Genomic DNA, 19280 nt, shown 5'->3' with positions numbered 1-19280 from the left:
GCAGCATCCCAGTTTGAAAAAGACATATGCACCCCAATGTTTATTCAGCACTATTTACAATAGCCAAGAAATCGAAGCAATTTAAGTGTCCATAAGTAGATGAATGGATAAAGAAGAGGTGGTACATATACACAATGGAATATTATTCAGCCATAAAAAGAAAACAAATCCTACCATTTGCAACAACATGGATGGAGCTAGAGAGTGTTGTGCTCAGTGGAATAAGCCAGGTAGGGAAAGATAAGTATCAAATGATTTCACTCATCTGTGGAGTATAAGAACAAAGAAAAAACTAAAGGAACAAAACAGCAGCAGATTCACAGAACCCAAGAATGGACTAACAGTTACCAAAGGAAAAGGGACTGGGGAGGATGAATGGGAAGGGATGGATAAGGGGGAAAAAGGGACATTATGATCAGCACACACAATGTAGGGGGGGGGCATGGGGAAGGCAATACAACAGAGAGAAGCCAAGTAGTGATTCTATAGCATCTTACTGATGGACAGTGACTGTAATGGGGTATGTGGTAGAGACTTCAGAATGGGGAGAGTGTAGTAGTCGTAATGTTGCTCCTGTAATTATACATTAATGATACCAAAATTTAAAAAATGAAATAAATAAAGTATTTCTCAGGGAAAACAAACAAACAAAGAAACAAAAAAACATACATTGTGGTAATTGGTCTAAGAGAACAAATAAGTTGCTTAGAGAGCACATAACAGGCTGAATCCATCCCTTGGGCCTAGGACATCTTTCCCCACCGCTTTCCCTTTACTGGGAAATTTCATACTCATCCTTCTGGATCCAAACTTCGGTGTCTCCTCTTTGAAGAAACAGTTTGAGGGGTATAGTAAGTGCTTAACACACACAAATGTTTGTGTGTTTTTATATGTATTTAGGTAATAGTGTAGTTTCAAAATTGTGCAATGTTTTCTCAATTTACCCAACAGTTGGACATTTACTATCACAATTAGTCAGCTCACATTACTGATAATCTGGGCATTCTGATTACATTTTGATAAAAGCAAACAAGTAAACAAACCCTTTATATGTGTGTCAATTATTATATATATTTATATAAGCAAGGAGAAAAGTATAGAAGCATATATACCAGGCTGTTAGCAAGGAGTAAATGGTCAGCTTTGGATTTCTGCATCTTTGTGCTAATAGATATTCATAGAATGGAGGAATAAGGACTGCTAATAATAGTTCAGTGGGGGGCCTATAAGATAGATAGCAGCCACTGACCCTTCAAGATTGACTGAATACCATCCAGCTCAAATCATACACCCTTATGTTTGTGTTTTATTTTAGCTACATTTGACATCGAGTTAACCTCCATGGTTTCATAAATGAATTAAAAATCAAGAGAGCATAAATAATCAATCCTTGTCCTGTAACCAACTTGCTTAATAGATTCTTATGCCATAATTTCCTCTTCTGCAAATTAGGAATAATAGACTTTCTGTAAGGTTAACACAATTAGGCTGGTTAAGAGGCACTTCTATTTATGATGTATTAGGGAGTTGCTGAGTGTAAATGAAAACTTCTTATTTTCTTCTGTGACATACATGTCAACTTGTGGTGTTATAGACAAATCTGTGCCTTATAAAGCACGGCTATGATCACCTTAAAGTTGAGTGTATTTGAAAAAATGTCACCTTTTTCCCATGACTTTTAAAATTCAATCTTCTACCTTTCTGGGTCTGGATGTTATGTGAAGATCTGGTGCAAGAAGAACCAATTCCTGGTCTAGTCCCAACATAGAAGCTTTTCTATGAATATGCACAGCAGCCAGACTGTGTCTTTGCACTCCCTGTAAACAACACTTGAGTCATTAGAGAAATGAAGTAATGAACTCAACATTCAAGAGAAACCTCAGAGGGCCTTAGCCAAGCTCACATATTGCTATTGGCCACCGAGTTGGAAAAATAAGGGCTGGGCAGCATCTGAGAGGGCCGCTGGGGATGAGGGGTGTAGCAAGTGTTTCCCAAAGCCACATTGATTCTGTGGATTTTCCACACAGACCACACTTAACAATGCTCCCTACTTCTCCCTCATAGTATATGATGTAGCCTCCTTCCTATGCGACTACAATGGCCTTCTTCTATCTTTAAAGTCAACTATTTTGCATTCACTGATACTCAGGCTTATGTCCCTTGGCCATTTCTTCTAGACAAGGTTTCTAGAAAGAATAAAGAAAAGGAGGTACCAATATGCCTTCCCCCCACTTGCCATTTACATCTCTCTTTTCTCAACAGTGCCACTCCCAATAGTCAAATTGTTTATTCTTCATAATAAGCTTTATCTTGCTTCAGTTTTTTCATCTGTATAATGACGGTAATGAGGATATCTGACTTATATGGATATTTTGAGGACTTAATAAGATAATCACTGTAAAATGCTTAGATTGCCTTGAAGAGTAATCACTCATTAAATCATAGCTGTAATGAATATTAGCACTATTGACACTATTCAGTTGTCATTCCACCTTTATTTGGTCTTCATAAGGATAAGATGTCTTTAGAGGTCTGACAGATGCTAAGAAATGCAAAGGAAAGGGATCATTTATCAGCCTTAGAGTTGTGTTCAAGAAAATCTCACCAACAGCCCCGAATTTCATTCCCTGTTCATACACAGTAGTCAAATAAGGAATTACTCTGTTCGACGCCTCGCTGGGAATCGGAAGTGCAGTGGTAGCCTTGGCCTCATATTCATGTGGGCAAGGCTCTTTAACATACTCTTTCAGAATGGCAAAAGCAAACACTTTCTCATCTCTCCCTGTTCCTTCTTGTGTACTTACTCCCCGTGACTGAAATTTTTCACCTCTTCCAAGCACAGGTTTGGAATGTACTTAGCACTGAAGGCCACATGTCCAAGATGAGACGAGCCAGCTTTTCTTTATTCTCCTAGAGTACTGGGACCTGGGATAGATGGCAAAGGGCTAGAACTTCGATAGATAGGAGCCTGTGTTATATGGGCTGTTTAAATATTCATACAGCCTCTTTTGGCAGCTAACTGGACTGAGAACTTTGCCCAGAAAAAAAAAAGAAAAGATAATTACTGAATTTCATAGCATTCTAAAATGGCTGCTATGAACTGAAACCTCACACAATAATTTTGGTTTGATCTCTTAGGCAAACATAATTTTTATTCAGTATAATGCAAGTGGTTAAACTCATTTCTAAGTATTGTTCTGCATATGTCATCAGGATTAGATACTTACTGACTGCAGTGCCTTAAAATCTTACTGTACTGTCAAAGCCAGCTCTTTCATAATTACTGGTGACTTGAAATAATAACTGACACATTCCCCTTACCATCAACAGATTTGCTTATTAGTAACACAAGGTGTAAATTATAAGCAACTAAGCTATAGAATGAAGCAGATTGCTATTCTTGAGCACAGTGGCCTACAACTTGAAGACATTTCATTTAGTGCAATCAATTGACACTACATGTCCCTCATTGGCAGAGGTGAACACACCAAAAATGTAGATATCTATTCATTGTTTCATTTAAACTGACATTTTCCCATTGTAATTAAGTTTTTTGTTGCCCTAATTCTCGCCGGTAAAATTTATTTTAATTGATTTCACAATTTCAGTAACAACATAAAAGCAAACCTTGGCATTGTGTTGAACCTTCAATTACATCTTCAAAGTACTATCTATTTAATGAAAATCTATTTTATTTCTTAAAGGTATATTCACAAGTTCTGATTTTATCAAGTACACATTCTTTCAGCAGTGTACAAAAATGTACACAGTAAAACCACTCTTTCATCGACTCTCACCTTCTTATAGTAGTGATCCAAAATGCAAATTCAAATAAAACAGAATAGGCACATTAAAAAGTTAAAGGAAAAAAGCACTTGGACTATCCATGCTCAGTGTATCACAGTGTTTCTAATGTTACATAAGAATTGGCCGTGAGTAAATATCAGGTAAGCAAAGTTAAATAATCACTACTCTTTAAGTTTACTTCCAAGGAACTTTCTTCAAAACATTCATAAACTATAGTTAATTATTTGAACCATACAGGCATATATGTATCTAAATATATATGTGTACATACACATGTATAAGGTATGCATTCATGAAAAGTCTGTTTTTTCCTTTAATGTTTCAGATGTACATTACCAACACAATCAAAGCCAAAGGAACGAGACTTGCTAAGCCCGTTCTGTGTTTGGGATTAATGTGTTTGGCCTTTCTTACTGGACTCAACAGAGTAGCAGAATATCGAAATCACTGGTCAGATGTGATAGCAGGCTTTCTGGTTGGAATATCTATAGCAGTATTTCTGGTAAGTACAAATTTATTTGGATAACATTGTGTTTTTAATTCACTTTTATAAGCACCTGTAAGAAAATACAAGTGTGGATCACTGAGTTTGTCTAAAAGTGGTTTATCAAATGATAATATATATTTTGTCATTCATTTCTTCCTCCTCCCTCAGTTGTTCTGCTCTGAACCTAAAGGCAGGTTGGGGATGAAAAAAGTATAAATCCTACTCTTCAGAGTGAACAGAATATTTTTCAGATAAAATGGAAGAGGGCTAAAATAATCTCCTTGGATAGTTTTTAACCCTTGGTTACCTGGATGTTGTTTAAATTTCCCCAGGGCACTTTGCATCCTGCAGTATCTAAAGCACCCCAAAGCACACCAGGACTTCAGCCTAGTCCTCCCCGGGAGCCCCCATGTCACAGTGCTCGCTGACAGGTAAACCTCACTTGTGAGACGGACTGGTCCCCATCAGTAACTGAAAACACATGGGTAGTTTAGAAGACAATACAATCTCAAGTCAGATTTTACCAAGTGGTAAAGAGCACATGCGGGTACTTCTAATGAAGTGAGTGTACCATACCTACTCCTATTATAAAATCTCCTTGGAATATTCCTGTAGGTTTGGGTTATTGGAAAATATTTTATCAGTCCAGCTTTAGAATTAATCAGTCAGTTGTAAGTATAGGTATGTAGCATTTGACCCAGAAGGAAGATGTATAGACTTGGGCTAACACATTATAAGAAGCACTTTATTTCCATCTTGATCACGTTTAAATTGCTTCTCATACTCAACTTCCCTCCCTCAGCTTCCTTTCCCTAGTTCATAACCTGTAAGCAAAAACTTATATGAAACTTCCCAGCTAACAAAGATTTGAATACAATTCATGTGCCAGAAATGTTAAACAGGTTATTTTCTCTAGAACCCCTGTGGTAAAGTAGTGACCCTGCCCTCATCTCTGCTCTGTGCCCTGTGCTGCCTTTCTTCCTGATACCACTCGCCCTGATTCACAAGGTCCAGAGAAGAGATCACGGGAGATGCAGGCTCGCCCGTCTCTCTCTCTCCCAGAGCTATCTTACAGCCTCATGGAAACTGGGGCCCAGGCTTGGGCCAGAAACTCTTCCTGGTTTTCTTACCACAGTTGGAATAGGTTGAAATGGTAAAAACAAAATAAAACACGCACCTTACATACACCCTAAGGAAATAATCATAGGCAAGACAAAGAGCATTCCAAACATGAAAATTTGAAAACACTAGTGTCAGGTGTAACTGTGAGTCAGCTCCACAGGTCCAGAACATCTTCACTGGCATCTCATCAGCCTTCTTGCCTACCTTCTGTGGCTGTTGCCACCTTCCCTTTACTTTCAGTGAACATTTTGATGCCTTGCAAGACCAAACCTAGAAGCCTAGTGTGTTTTCACTCACATCCCATCTGTGGTGAGTGAAGAGTTGGACTGTGGATCCCCTTGGGCTCAAGACCCTCCTACTGCACATACTCAAACACTCCATCCTGGCCCTTCAAGCATAATCACACACCCAGGAAAATGACCTTATGGAAAGGTCATGTGAAAATAATGCTATAACTATGTAGTAACTCAGCAAGAATTTGTGCTTTCATTCATAGCCGTTTGTAGGTGTGAGTGAGTGCCTATAGGCACTAGGCACTGAGCCAAGAAGTGGGGATGCGAGGAGGCTCAGGTAAACGTGACCTGTCTCCTGTGAGAATTATCATCTGCCTCAGGGATCAGACAATAATAGATTATTCCCTCAAACATTCGCTCCCTCTCTCCGTTCATAAAATAAACATTCACTGAGCCCCTACTATAATCCAGGCACTGTGCTTCTTGTTGGGAGTAAGGATGTGAAGAGGGACAGTCCATGTCCTTAAATAGATTGCTGTCAGGTGGGACAAGACAGACACAGAGAGTTTTATAAAAGGGTTACATGTAATGATAGATAAAGGAATATGAATACAAATATATATTAATAATAAAGGTTTGTATACTCAAGAGATCAACTCTGTTGGGATTAGGGGCCATTCTGAAAGGAGACGGGATAAACAAATTTGAAAAGTTTGTGAAGCAGACAGGTCTAGGCTTGGGTAAAAGAGATGAGGGACAAAAAGCACAGTGACTAGACATAAGAGTTTATAGAGACCTTAGTATAGTCCAGGCCAGGGACACAGCAGGTGCATGACAGAGCGTGGTGTTCTGGAATGACACCAGCCATCCAGCGTGAGTGACAAGAGGAGGAGGGAGTGGAAAGCCACACTGGGGGAATATCCTGGACGACCATGCATCTCAGAATAATCTGGTGATTGGGGGCCACTGTCAGGGTTCAAGTGAGTTGAAACTGGTTAAATCTCAGCTTCTTTATGCACTCAGTTTGTTCCATTAAGCAATTTACTTAACCTTCTGAGCTTCAGGTTCTTCCTTTTTAAATAAGTTAGTAACAGCCTCCTTAAAGATCGTAAGGATTTATAAAGGTTAAATGAAATAGTATATGTTCAGTCAATGGCCACATGAATGAACTGAAGTAAGTCCTATAAATGACAATTATTTCCTTTCAATCCCTTTTATTCTATGATACAATTTGTGCATTGAAAAATATGTTTGCAGGAAAGTAAAACAGGTGAGAATACAGAAGACAACTTATGCAGAACCAGGGAAATAAGATGGCACCAGTGGGCACAAAGAGAAGGGGGGTAGCCTGGAGGTGTTTAGGAGGTGGAATGGTTGGAGCTTGATGGAACACTGGAAATGATGGAGGCGAAGAGAAAGAGCAATCTGATGATTCCCAGGTCTCTCTCACTGGGGCAACGAAGTAGGACATTTATTTTGAGCAGTGACTACAGCTCTGGCTTGCAGTATCCTGGGGTGCTTCCAGTTATCTCAGTATGTGCAGAACTCTAAAATGATCCCAGAATAAAATGAACGTGAACCTACTTCAAGCCTCTGTGCCTTGGATATGGGCATCCACAGCCCCGTCACTCAGAGCCAATGTCTGGCGTCTGCCTTTGACTCATTCTCATTTATCCCCCACATCCTGTGATTCACCTAGTCGCAGTTCATTTCCACTACAAAAGCATCTCTTCCATGTTGTATTTCTTCACCACTTTGACGCTAACCTCTCGGTTTGAGACATCTGTGCTTCTTACCTCTATTGTATCTATAGGTTCCTAGCTGCCTCCTCACTTCAGCCTGTTCTCCAAATACCGCCATTCTGCTTTTTACACATTATAATATAATTCACTGCTGATAGCAAAACAAAAAGCTAAACAAACTTAAATCCAGATACTTCCACTGGACGTCTGGAATCCTCTGTAATCTGGCTATACCCTTCCTAGCCTCATTTATTTTTTCCTCCTTACAGTGAAATCCTGTGTTTCAAAGCCATTCCTATATATATATATGTTAGAGAGCAAAACTGGGGTCTGGGAGTCAGGCAACCTAGACTTGAATTCTGCCTTTACCACATGCTGGATGTGTGACCCTGAACAGGTCACTTAGCCCTCATTATTCCTAAAACAGTGAGGGCTTCCCTGACTATTTAAAATGGCTACCCCTCCTTGAGGACGCCTTTCCTCTTCCTCTATTCACTTTCCTCCATAGCATGTGTCAGCTTTTATTATGCCACATATAATTTTTTTTTCTGTCAAACCCACTAGAAAAGTAAGCTGCTCATGGAGAGAAGGCATTTGTTTTCTTCACTGTGTATTCCCAGTACAGGGTCTGGCACATAGGAAGTTCTCAGGAAGCAGTTGAATGAATGAGAACTGTTTTATTTACTTCCCAGAGCTCTTTTGAGGGTTAAATGAAAGTACATATGTAAAAAGTGCAATCTAGAGTGTGGTACAGAGAAGGCCCTGTATCTTGATGAGTATTCAAATCCTTTACCCACTTGAGATTTTTCTCAGGAAGTCCCAACTTCCCCAGGAAGTGTCCCTGACTACCTGGTTCTTCCATTTTTTTCCTGTATTTCCACTGCCCTTGAAATCTTTCCTGTTGGCAATAGTACAAGTAATTTCTCTTATCCCATATGCATTTCCTTTAATGAACAGAATTATCATACTTAGGAAAACACAACACAAATACTAGTTGAACAGTAGTTGTAGATTGGTCAATATTATTTTATACAAATCTATGTCTCAATCTATTTCCAGAAAAGATGTATATTACAGTGTCAGGTGGAATAGTTCAAGTTTCCTGAGCCACAGTAAGGGCTTGTCATGTTATTACATGCAATATCGTGGTGACAATTTGAGTTATATGTTACTCTTTGCTACATTCACTCAGTCCTCACAACAGCGCATTGGATGTAGTTATTATTGTCCTCATTCTCCAGATAAAAGGAGCAGATGTAGTTATATTAAGTAGCTTGCCAAGGCTCACAAAGTTAGTACATAATAGACCCCAAGATTAAAACTCAGACCTGTTTGACCCCAAAGCCCGTGCACTTAACCCCATGCCACATGGATATCTTATTTAACACGGAAAGAGGGGAAAATGATCACAAATGGGTCAGATTATTTATTACCACTATGGAAAAAAAGAAAAAAAAGATACATATGTAATGGTGACTTATTAGTATCATTTTTATAGGAGAAGGTGGAATTAGACACATGAAAGCCACTCATGTAAAAACAGAATGTTTCAAAGGAGTGTCACTTTAAATTATATAGGAATATCAGAAAATTTGAGAATTTTTGGCTTAGATGTATGCTCATTCATTAATCTATTCATTCACTGTGACATTAGGAATACAATGGTGAGCAAAAAGGAGACGGTGTCTCTGCTTTCATGAACCTTACAACCTTGGAAGAAACTCAAATCAACCAAAGTATCATGCCAATGGACGTATACCTGCCTACAGTGGTAGGTGCATGGATGAAAAGAATCGTAGGTCCACGTCCATGTGAGCAAACGTACACACAAAAGCAGCCTGAGGTCAGGGGAGGCTTGCGAGTAGTCCTGAGATGAGATATCATCGATAAGCAAGATACAAGTCCAAGGACAGTGGAGATGAGTGTCCCACACAAAGGAAGTGGAAGGGAACAGAGGTTTCTGGGAAACTGAGAAAAGAACGACTACAAAGTTTATAATTTGGGGCAGAGTTTACATTTTAAGAGAAATGGGAAGCTAAGCTACAAAATGGTTTGAAGGAGGATGACATGATCCAGTTTACATTTTGGAAAGATCACTGTCACATCATTGTAGACATGGACTGGAGGGAGTCAAGCCTGGGTTTAGGGAGACGTGGGAAAACTGGGCAGGGATCCAGGCAAGTGATGGTGATTGCTTAGTCTTTGGAGTTGGTAGTAGAGATAAAACAAGCAGATATAAGAAATCGGAATATTTAGGAAAGAAAATGAACCAAATCAATTGATTGGATGAGTATAGGAGGTGTAATGGGTAAATCCAAGTTTTCAGCCTTGGGCAGCTGCATCAAGGGAGTGGGAGCTTGGAGGATGTTGCCTTTCCTTGGGAAGATCCAGAAAAAGATCAAGTTTTGGAATAGGGTCAGGAGATGGGCAGATCTTGGGTTTCATTTTGAACATTTGTTGAATTTTTCATAACTTTGACAACCAAAGAAATGGAGCTAACTTGATTATCTATTGCAACCTCTTCACTTTCAAATTGAGAAAACAGATCCAGGGGACTGTCCCAGAACATGCAGACCCAGAATGAAAAACCACATCTACTGTTTCTACCTATGAGCATTTTCCTATAGCAAATCAATTCCATGTTAGCAGAAAAGACATTAAATATTTGAATGTGATTCTACAGAAGATTTGGTAATTTCCTTCCTTACAATTTAAATAATAATAGTAATGAAGAATAATCATTATGCTATTAGATACCACTTAATGAATATCTACTGTGTACTAGTTGTTTAAATATTTCACATAAGAATTCTCAGCTGCTTCAGTGGAATTGTCCTGACCCTCAATTAAAGCAAAGAGATATAACTGATATAACCTTTCAAAGAGTTTTCTAAACCTAAGGAATATAAAAAGCAATTATACTAATTTCAGAAGCCCATATTAACTCTAGATGAACTTTTCTTCATCTCATGATTTCTATGTCAATATGGATAGTTATTTCATTTCAACAAATTTCAACAAATTCAACTTCAGAAGACTTTATAGCAAATTGTTTTTTTTACATCTGCTCAATTTTCCATTATTATAATATTAAAGAAAAGGAAAATGTGTGTGTATGTTTATGTACACTTTATGAAATGGGTGTGAAACTACTTGCTTGTGTTGTTGTTGGCCAACATTCTTGATTATATCCTTTGTATTCTAGGCAGTGGTCAGTTGGCAAACTGCAGCCTATAAATGAAGTTTGGCCCGCTGCCTGATTATGTAAAAAATGTTATATTGGAACACTTACATACCCATTCACTTATGAGTTGTCTATGGCTGTTTTCACATCAAGATAGCAGAGTTGAGTAGTTACTGTGCAAATATTTACTATCTGTCCATTACAGACTAAATTTGCTAACCCTTGCTCTAGAGTAATCACTATCTATTAATCTTTTGTGAGGGGCATCATCTCCAAACTATGACCAATCCCTTACTTCAAAGATATTCATGGCAGTTAAAAAGCTGAGGTGTCAAATTATCAGGCTTTTGATCTATGCTTTGATCTGTAATTATTCAGGAAAGTGGAAGGATAATACGTTTATAACAATTTTCAAGGAAATACTTTTCTGGGATAAAATCTCACAGTGTGTGTTATTATCTTGGAGATGTGTAAATTTTATTTAAAAACAGAAGAATAACCAAGGTCTAATTGGTCTTTGAAAATATTTCATAATGAGCCCTACCAAAGAAAAGGCTTTCCAATGGAGCATTTGTGAAAATATACAATGTAAATGTATAATTATATATGAAGCATTTATTTTTAAAAAATGAATGTTAGGCTATAACTGCAAGTAAGCTCTACATTTTGGTTTGATAATAGAATATAAAACTTATATTTAAGAATATCTTAGTTACTAGTTAATATAAGTGAATAATAAGTAATTTTCCTATGTTGTTTTAATTCATTATTTCTTGAAGTATGATCCACATGCGTCAGAAGCTTCTGGAATGCATTTTAAAAGTGGCTACTCCTGGGCCCCATCTTTCATCTACAAAATCAGAATCTTTAAGGGGGGGGTTAGGAATATGCATTTTTAGCAGTGCCAGAACTTTATTTTTATGCACATTAGCATATGAGAACCTCTGGTTTAGTTCAAATTTTGTCATATCTGGGATATAATCAATTGAAACAAGAGTCAATTTCTTTTATGTAAAAGGTCTACTATTTCAATAGTAGCCCAGGAAACTGTTGTTGAAAGGCCAAGTATATATGGGATATGATAATAGGCAATAGACTAGGTTTATTAAAGGGATGCTACTAAATTTGAAAGTGTCAATTGTAGAAGGCTTGTTATGAATGTAATGATTTTGAAGCAATGGGAAATAATTAGCATTTAAATTAAATTGTAGGTTAGCCACATTAGGGAAAGGTTAGCTTGCTGTGAATTTTTATAAGGTTATGATGTTATTTTTGGATTGATTTGAGCATTGTCTGTAACCTAACTAAATGAAAATTTTGGAATAATAAAATTGTCATTATTAACTGAGCTACATATGAACTGATGCATTTTCTTGAGTACATTTGCACTAGGATAACTATCAAAATGTATACAAGCTCAATTTGGATGTAAAGTTACATACATGTAATATTGAAGTAATTTTAATACTTAATGATTAGACTTATTAAGCTACTCAAAAGAGTCATCATTGTGGGGAGCATGGCTTTTCTTTAACTGTATTTTTCTCCTGGAATTTTAGGTTGTGTGTGTGGTAAATAATTTCAAAGGAAGACAACCGGAAAATGAGCACATACACATGGATGATCTGGCACAAATGCCAATGATCAGTATCCCTCGAGTAGAAAGTCCCTTGGAAAAGGTAACATCTATACAGGTGATTCATAAGTTAAATTTTAAAATGTGATTGTTATCTAGAGCAAATGAATGATCATTCCTGGGAGTTCCTGCAGAGTCATTTTTGATTTACTGAAACAAGCTCAGAGTCTCATATGGTGTTTAGCAAGAACTTAGTCACTGAAGACATAATCTTTGAAAAATGCTTATCACATTGAAAATATTTCTTTGAATCCTCATGCTAAAAGCTGAATACCTATACATGGAATATGTTCTGTCCTTTTCCATAGATTCAAGATAAGGAACACTGTGCAAGCATGTCACACATAAGAAAAATATTCAGATAATTTTATTTGAGAATATAGGCATTTTTTTTTATGAAATAGAGTCCATTTTTTCATGCTCCATTTATATGAGAAACTACTTAGTATAATGCCTGCCACATTATCAGTGCTGAGTAAATTTTGAGGAATCTTTGTGTATAAGCATCTGGCAGCAGGAAAACACCAGTCATGTTCTAATCATTGAGGCACTGGGGGTCAGGTTGGGCTGAATGGATCCAGGCAGAGAGCACTCTGAATGGCAGGTCAAGGCCTCACTGGGCATGGCAATGAACATGGAAGCTAGGTATTTAATAAAAGCTTTTCTGGAGACTTTTGACAGTAGGGCAATATTAATTAAATGATGATGCAGTTATGCACATTTTTAATTGTTAAATGACTGCTCAGAGGATTACCCATGGCTTCTCCTCAGCCCCATCCATGTCCACATTTTGATCAATGTTTAGATGAGCAGTTCAGTTACGTGTTGATCAGGAGTTTAGATGGTATGATCTAAAGATCAGTGAGGGTTAATTAATACATTGGATGAAAGAATAAAAGTTCTTGAGAGATTACAATAAGATGCAGTTAACAATTAACTAGAAATAAAGAAGGTGTTTTGTTTTTGGATTTTAAAAAGTTCTATTGGGTAAAGTGGGTCTAGGTGACCTGCACAAATGATAAAACCTCAGAGGGTATAGTAGTTTACCACTCAGCATGCATTGACAGCATGATATGGCTGCCAGGAGTTAATAGGATCCTAAGTCCCTCCTAGGGAAAATGACATCTTGAATGATAGGACTGATGTTTTGCTCTGCTCAGACCGGCTTGGAAACCTGTTGACTGCTTGGCAGTAGTTTAAAGATAGACGTTGATAAGATAGAACATTCAGCACTGAATAAACATTTGTTAAGTGAGCAAATGAATGTGTCCAGGACAGTGAATGGACTCAAAGTCATGGATTGTGCGATACTGTCTAAGGAACAAAAAATGACTAAAGAAAAAGGAAATTTATGGAAGGAACAATAGCTTCCCTTTAATATCTAAGAACTATTGTGTGGCAAGGGGATGCGATTTATTCCTCATGGTCTCAGAGATCACAGTGAGGGTGAGAGAAAAGAAAGTGTAAGACAGTAAGTCATGTCTGGAAAAAAGAAAAAAATTTCTAAAAATGGAATGGCTTCCTTAAGGGCAATGAAGTTCTCTTTTCTTATAAAGATTGGAGAATAGCTAAATAATCACTTATTCATAACACTGTGGAGGGAATGCAAGCATTCTGGTCAGGATAAAGGTAATAATAACAACAATAATAATAATAATAATGGCTACCATTTAGTAATCATCCTGCATGTGTCAAGTACTATGCTGATTGCTTATGTAAATTCCACAGAAATACTTCTATTCTCTACAAATGCAATTTCACTCCTTGCAACAATTTTTTTAAGCTTGATATCCTTATAGTGGCAAAGACTGCTAAAATTCTCCCTTTCTTCCTTTTAGTAACTGAATTCCCTAATCCAATTTTAGTCACACCTATGACTGTCAGCTAATAGTGTATATTTCCCATCTGCAACTAAGTTTAGAGCAATGGAATGTAGGTAGAAGGAGTAAGTGCAATCTCTGGTTTGTCATTTTGAAGATTCTTGTCCTGGACATTCTCTACCACTTTTTGCCAGGAGAAAGGTAAAGACTGGAGTAATCTTTGTGGTTTTAAGAAAACCGATCCACCTTGACAGCCTGAGTTTCTGGGTGAGCTCATGGATCAGTCCACATAACACAGCCTAGATGGTTGTGAGAAAGAAACTCCTTTCCTCTCGGAATCACTGAATAATTTTTCTCTCTTTTCTACAGTGTTTAGCTGATGCCCTATTACATGCAATAAATTTCCCTATTGTGCAGTTAAGAAAACTGACCTGCCAAGTGGCTAAGGTATTTGCAAAAGTCCACATCATTGATAAGCAGCCAAGAAAAATTATACAATATATTTCAAGATACATGCTTATATGATAAAATATGCTTTGAAAAACTGAACAGTATGCATAAAATTAAATCTTCTTTAATAAAAATAAAGGTAGAAAGCAGCATAATTTAGGAATAGATCTTGAACATATTCAAGAAAGTGGTCAGGGTAACAGAGTCTTCATTTCATATACCTCTGAAATTAACTTGAACAATAATCCCAGTCTTTTGCTTTTTAACATATTTATTTGCATAAGCATTCTTTAGTAGCCTTACATTGTCAAATATTTTTGTATACCTTTACATCATTCTATATGTTGAATAATTAAAAATTCCTGTTGCTGAATTTATGTAAATTTATTTTTATTTACAGTGAGTTTTCAACTATTGAATGGCAAAGGTAAAAATGTATTCTATTAGAGTCCATAGATTGCAAGAGATCAGTGTTTATTAACTTATTTCTTTCATTAATGTTTTTGTTTATGAGAAATTCACATGCTTTGTTTTCACTCTGGTAGTTAGGGAATAAAGATTATTTGAACCTGAATCGATTCTTCCCTTTACCTGCAGAGTTCATTAGCTTACACCCTGCTGAGCTCCGACTTTGCTCTCTGCTCTTTTCATTCCTGTTCCCAGGCAGCAGGGTGCTGTCTGCGCTGTGTGGTCTGCTCCTGCACTCACAGAAGAAGATCATAAGTTGAGGTGCTAGGAATTCATCTCAGGCTTCCCTTTGGAGCTCTGCTGCTGAGGATATTTATTTGTGCTCAACAACAAGAAAGGGAGGAAGGCTGTCACTTAAGAGACGCCCACAATAGCAGCTGTTCCCTTTGGAATAAGGAGTATTTGGAGTAAATATACTGCTTTTCATCATAGTTCACAAAGGGAAAGAAGAGAATGCAAAATTACTTCCGATGATTTGATTTTAATAATTGGTAGTTGAAGAATGACCTTAGATCCTTAAAAAGTTTAAATGGTCCCCTGAGGAAAGCAAGAGAGCTTGGTGTGAAAGTTTGTTAGCCAGTAGTTTTAGCATGATTATGCAAGCTATCATTTTCTCCTTGTCAGTGTTGTGTGAAGAAGGCAAAGGGTTTCTTTTAGAAGCTATATGCTTATATAACCTCATGTTCAAAGTACATGTTTGATAAACTGTAAGCTACAGAGTAATTATAGCATGCAAGCATTCTTTATTTTTATGCCAGCAATTTATCCCTTAATTAGAGGGAGTTTGTCGTATAGTTAATTACCAGAGTTTATGAGGAAAAGTCATGATTTTTCTGAAAGCTAAGTAAATGAACATTCATTAAATTTGGTTTTATGAAAAGAATTAATCATCTGTGGAAACTGGCACATCATATCCCAATGTCCACTAAATATTTAAGTTACCAGTAACTTCGTTACAGCTGGTGTAGTATCAGATCATGAAAAGTTTAAAAGTGTATCAGTAGTGAATTATTATATTAATTTAGGCAAATTCCTACCATGGAATCCAGTACATTATAGTGTAGTGTTTCTGCTCACAGGTTCTAGAGGTAGACTGGCTGGGAATTTTGGACAATTTTGACCTTGGGTAGCTTACTTAAATGCTCTGTGACTCAGTTTTCTCATTCATGGAATGGTTGCTACGAGAGTTCAGCAAACTAATAATAAAGCACTTAGAACAGTGTCTGGAAGGTATGAAACCCTGAATTATTGCCAATTAGGATTATTATGACTATTTAACAGTTAAAATGGATAAGGTAAATCAAGATGTGGAAATTTTTCTGATACATACTGTAAAGTGTTTTTTTTTAAGCTATACATAAAATTTGTATATAATGAAGCCTGTTATGTAAAATACCATACAAGGTATTTCTGGTAAGATAGAAAAGAGCACATAGATTAAACAGAAAGAGACAGACAGAAGGGAAAAGTAACTACAGACACCAGTCTAAGAGCAATGCTTAAACTTAAGGAGGCAACTAAAATTGTGAACCTGATTCATTTTCTTCCTTTTTTCCTTTCTCTATTTCCTGCTCAACTTAAGGAGGCAACTAAAATTGTGAACCTGATTCATTTTCTTCCTTTTTTCCTTTCTCTATTTCCTGCTCTATCTCCCTTTATTCCTTCCTTCTTTCCTTCTCTGTTTCCTTCCTTTTCTCTTTTTTTTTCTTTTCTCCCTCCCTCTCTTCTCTTTTTCTTTGTATAATGAGGCTATATTCATGAGTAATTGTGCAACTAAAATAACTATAATTTCAAAAAATTATTCACTTTTCTTAACCTGCTTTCTAAGAAGGCCCTGGTTATGCTTCTTTATATTGATCACCAATATGATCAGATTATCCCAAGTCCCTTGGAAAAATTTCCACAGAGTGATTTCAGTCCCATGCTCTTTCCTTGTGACTCACATGATTCTTTGAAAGTGTTTGGTTTATTTTGTCTCTGCCAGATGAGGCATGGAGATCTTTGCTGTAGCTCCCATGCCTTCTTTCCTTCATGCTCAGGACCCAGCTTCCCTTGGCATAACTGCAGCCATCCCCAGTTCAGGTTCCATCTGTCCTGGGACTCTGCCTCTCATTCATAGGATCCACACAATTCTCACCCACCCAAGGCCCCAAGGAGCCAACTTTCTTCATAGATCACACCACCTGTCCTTTCAAACTCATCCTTTTCTGACTCCTGCCTTCAAGGATGCATGCATCCCAAACAAAAGCTTCAGTGGTGCTGGCTTCAGGGTGCCTCCACACACAGGAAGCTGCTATCAATTACTCTTGGGAGTCCATGAAACCAAAGTCTGACTTCCTGAAGAAGTGGAGGTGGAAGCATTTTCAAATTCATTATCTTAATTTCCTGTATTAGCAAGAGTAAAGCAGGAGTTAATATCATAATAGCTGTATCAGTACTAAGAGTAGAAACAGCTAAGAGTAAAAACTAGGTGGGGTAAAATTTTAGGCATTTTGTTAGACGTAGTATCAATCCAGTTTGAGGATGTCACCAAGAGATGATGAAAATTTGTCTTTGCCAATAAAGAAGTTCAGTGTTGCAGAAGTGGCTAAAATTCTCTAGGAGCCCAGTAATACCCCCAAATTTCAAAGAGTGAGGACAAGGAATAGGAGCAAACTCTGAAAGAATGAGTCCATTCTATTTAGAGCATAATTAAGCAACATGTACCAACACCATTTGAGACACAGTTAACAAACAGGCAAATACAGAGCAAAAGAAAGCCTTCAAGCAGGAACCTTTCCGCTGATCAGACTTCTCATTATTATGAGTTCATGCTGGATGAAGAAACCCTTTCCTCAACCAAATGGGTACCTTAAAATGGGACGGGAGCTAACTTCATTAAAAGAAAAAAGGCTGTTTCCCAGGATGACTGTACTGTCTACCTGGTAGAGGTTAGGCTGGACAGAATAGCAGTCCTTCCAATGTTTGAACAACCATAATAATGAAATTGTATAAAAACAAAGTGCTCCTCCTGGAAATGTCCAGGGCCTCAACTTCTTCTCTCATTCATTCCCCTCAGGCTGATGAATCATCAAAGTGATGTCATAAAATTTCATCCTCCAGCTTTCAACTCAAGATCTAAGTGGAGGATTCCCTGAGTATTCATGGAAACAAGGGATGTTTGATGAATCTTCTCCCACTTGTTTTAGGAAAATAAACTGAGCTAAATCTATCCCGATTCAAATATAAATAATCAGGACAATTGCTTAAATCCTTTAAAATGATTTCATGACACAGTTGAAAGAGACAGATATATTTCAAGAGTTAGAATATGTTTTTGATAAAAAGGTTAACTGTAAGAAATTTAATTAAACTTATTGTAGATAGCATGTCTTTTCCACTGTCAAGGAGATTAAAGAAAATACATGGAACAAAATATAAAGGATTGGTGGCACAATGGCACAATTAAGAAACTAATGTAGAAAAACAAATAATGTCATTGCAGAATTAAAACCAATACTAAAAACCATGAAGAACAAAATCCACATGGAGAAAGTCAAATCCGTAATATTAAGGTCAGGTTTCAGCATATGTAGTAAAAGAGCTAAAGAATAAAATGGATCTGAGAAAAGGTAATAGACATGGAAGACATACCATAGAAGCTTGGCATATGAATCATTATAGATCTTGAAGAAAAGGACAAATGGAGCTAAAGCAATATTCAGGAGACTTTTCCTTTAAATAAATACTTTTAGGCAAGAAGGGTTAAAGAGATACAAGGTAAAATTAAAATATGTACTAGAACATAGGTATTTCTCAGTGAAGCTTATGAATATCAATACTGAAGAAAGAGACCTATAAATTCTATTGTAGATGGTAGTATTGTTCTGAATGATTAATTACCCACTCCCTTAGGCAGAGTATCCTTACTGTTCCAATTATTTCAGACTTGGTCAATGATGTGTAAATGAACCTGACATATACTCCATCAATCAGAAATTTGTAGAGACATTGAGAGGCTTTGCCATGTTCCAGATGGGGGTTGCTCCTTCAGTCTGGGTCCCACATTCAGAGTACATGGAAGGTAGATGAGCATCCAACCTGTAGCCTGGAGCAGATCCATAGAACTTGATTGCCAGCATGTAGTATGAGGAAGAAATATGTATATGTTGTTGGAAGCCATGGAGCTTTTGAGGTTATACTATAGTATACCTAGTGCAAAACTAATATACACACCAAGGCAGAAAAAGTAGATTACCAAGACTGACAATGTGCTGGCCTCAGAATTCTTCCTTCGTGACATTAGATGCCAAAATGGAGTGGAGTAGTATCTTCAGAATTTTCTAGGAATA

General features: G+C 37.2%; 1 protein-coding gene across 4 annotated transcripts in view; it reads left to right on the top strand.

The window, feature by feature from the left end:
* Window positions 1-19280, top strand: part of PLPPR5 (phospholipid phosphatase related 5) — a 124976-nt gene that overhangs the window by 82602 nt on the left and 23094 nt on the right. For 2 of the 4 annotated variants that reach the window (XM_036883882.2, XM_057500457.1), the window contains exons 4-5: window positions 4133-4309; window positions 12135-12254. In XM_036883882.2, coding sequence (XP_036739777.1) covers window positions 4133-4309; window positions 12135-12254 — 297 coding nt within the window. Of the gene's footprint in view, window positions 1-4132; window positions 4310-12134; window positions 12270-19280 lie in introns of all 4 variants that reach the window. The other 2 variants (XM_036883881.2, XM_036883879.2) reach the window with 1 other exon arrangement.

This window comes from Manis pentadactyla, chromosome 4 (genome assembly GCF_030020395.1).
Source record: "Manis pentadactyla isolate mManPen7 chromosome 4, mManPen7.hap1, whole genome shotgun sequence".
NCBI classification, from domain to species: Eukaryota; Metazoa; Chordata; class Mammalia; order Pholidota; family Manidae; genus Manis; species Manis pentadactyla.
This window is presented reverse-complemented; position numbering and strand designations above follow the sequence as displayed.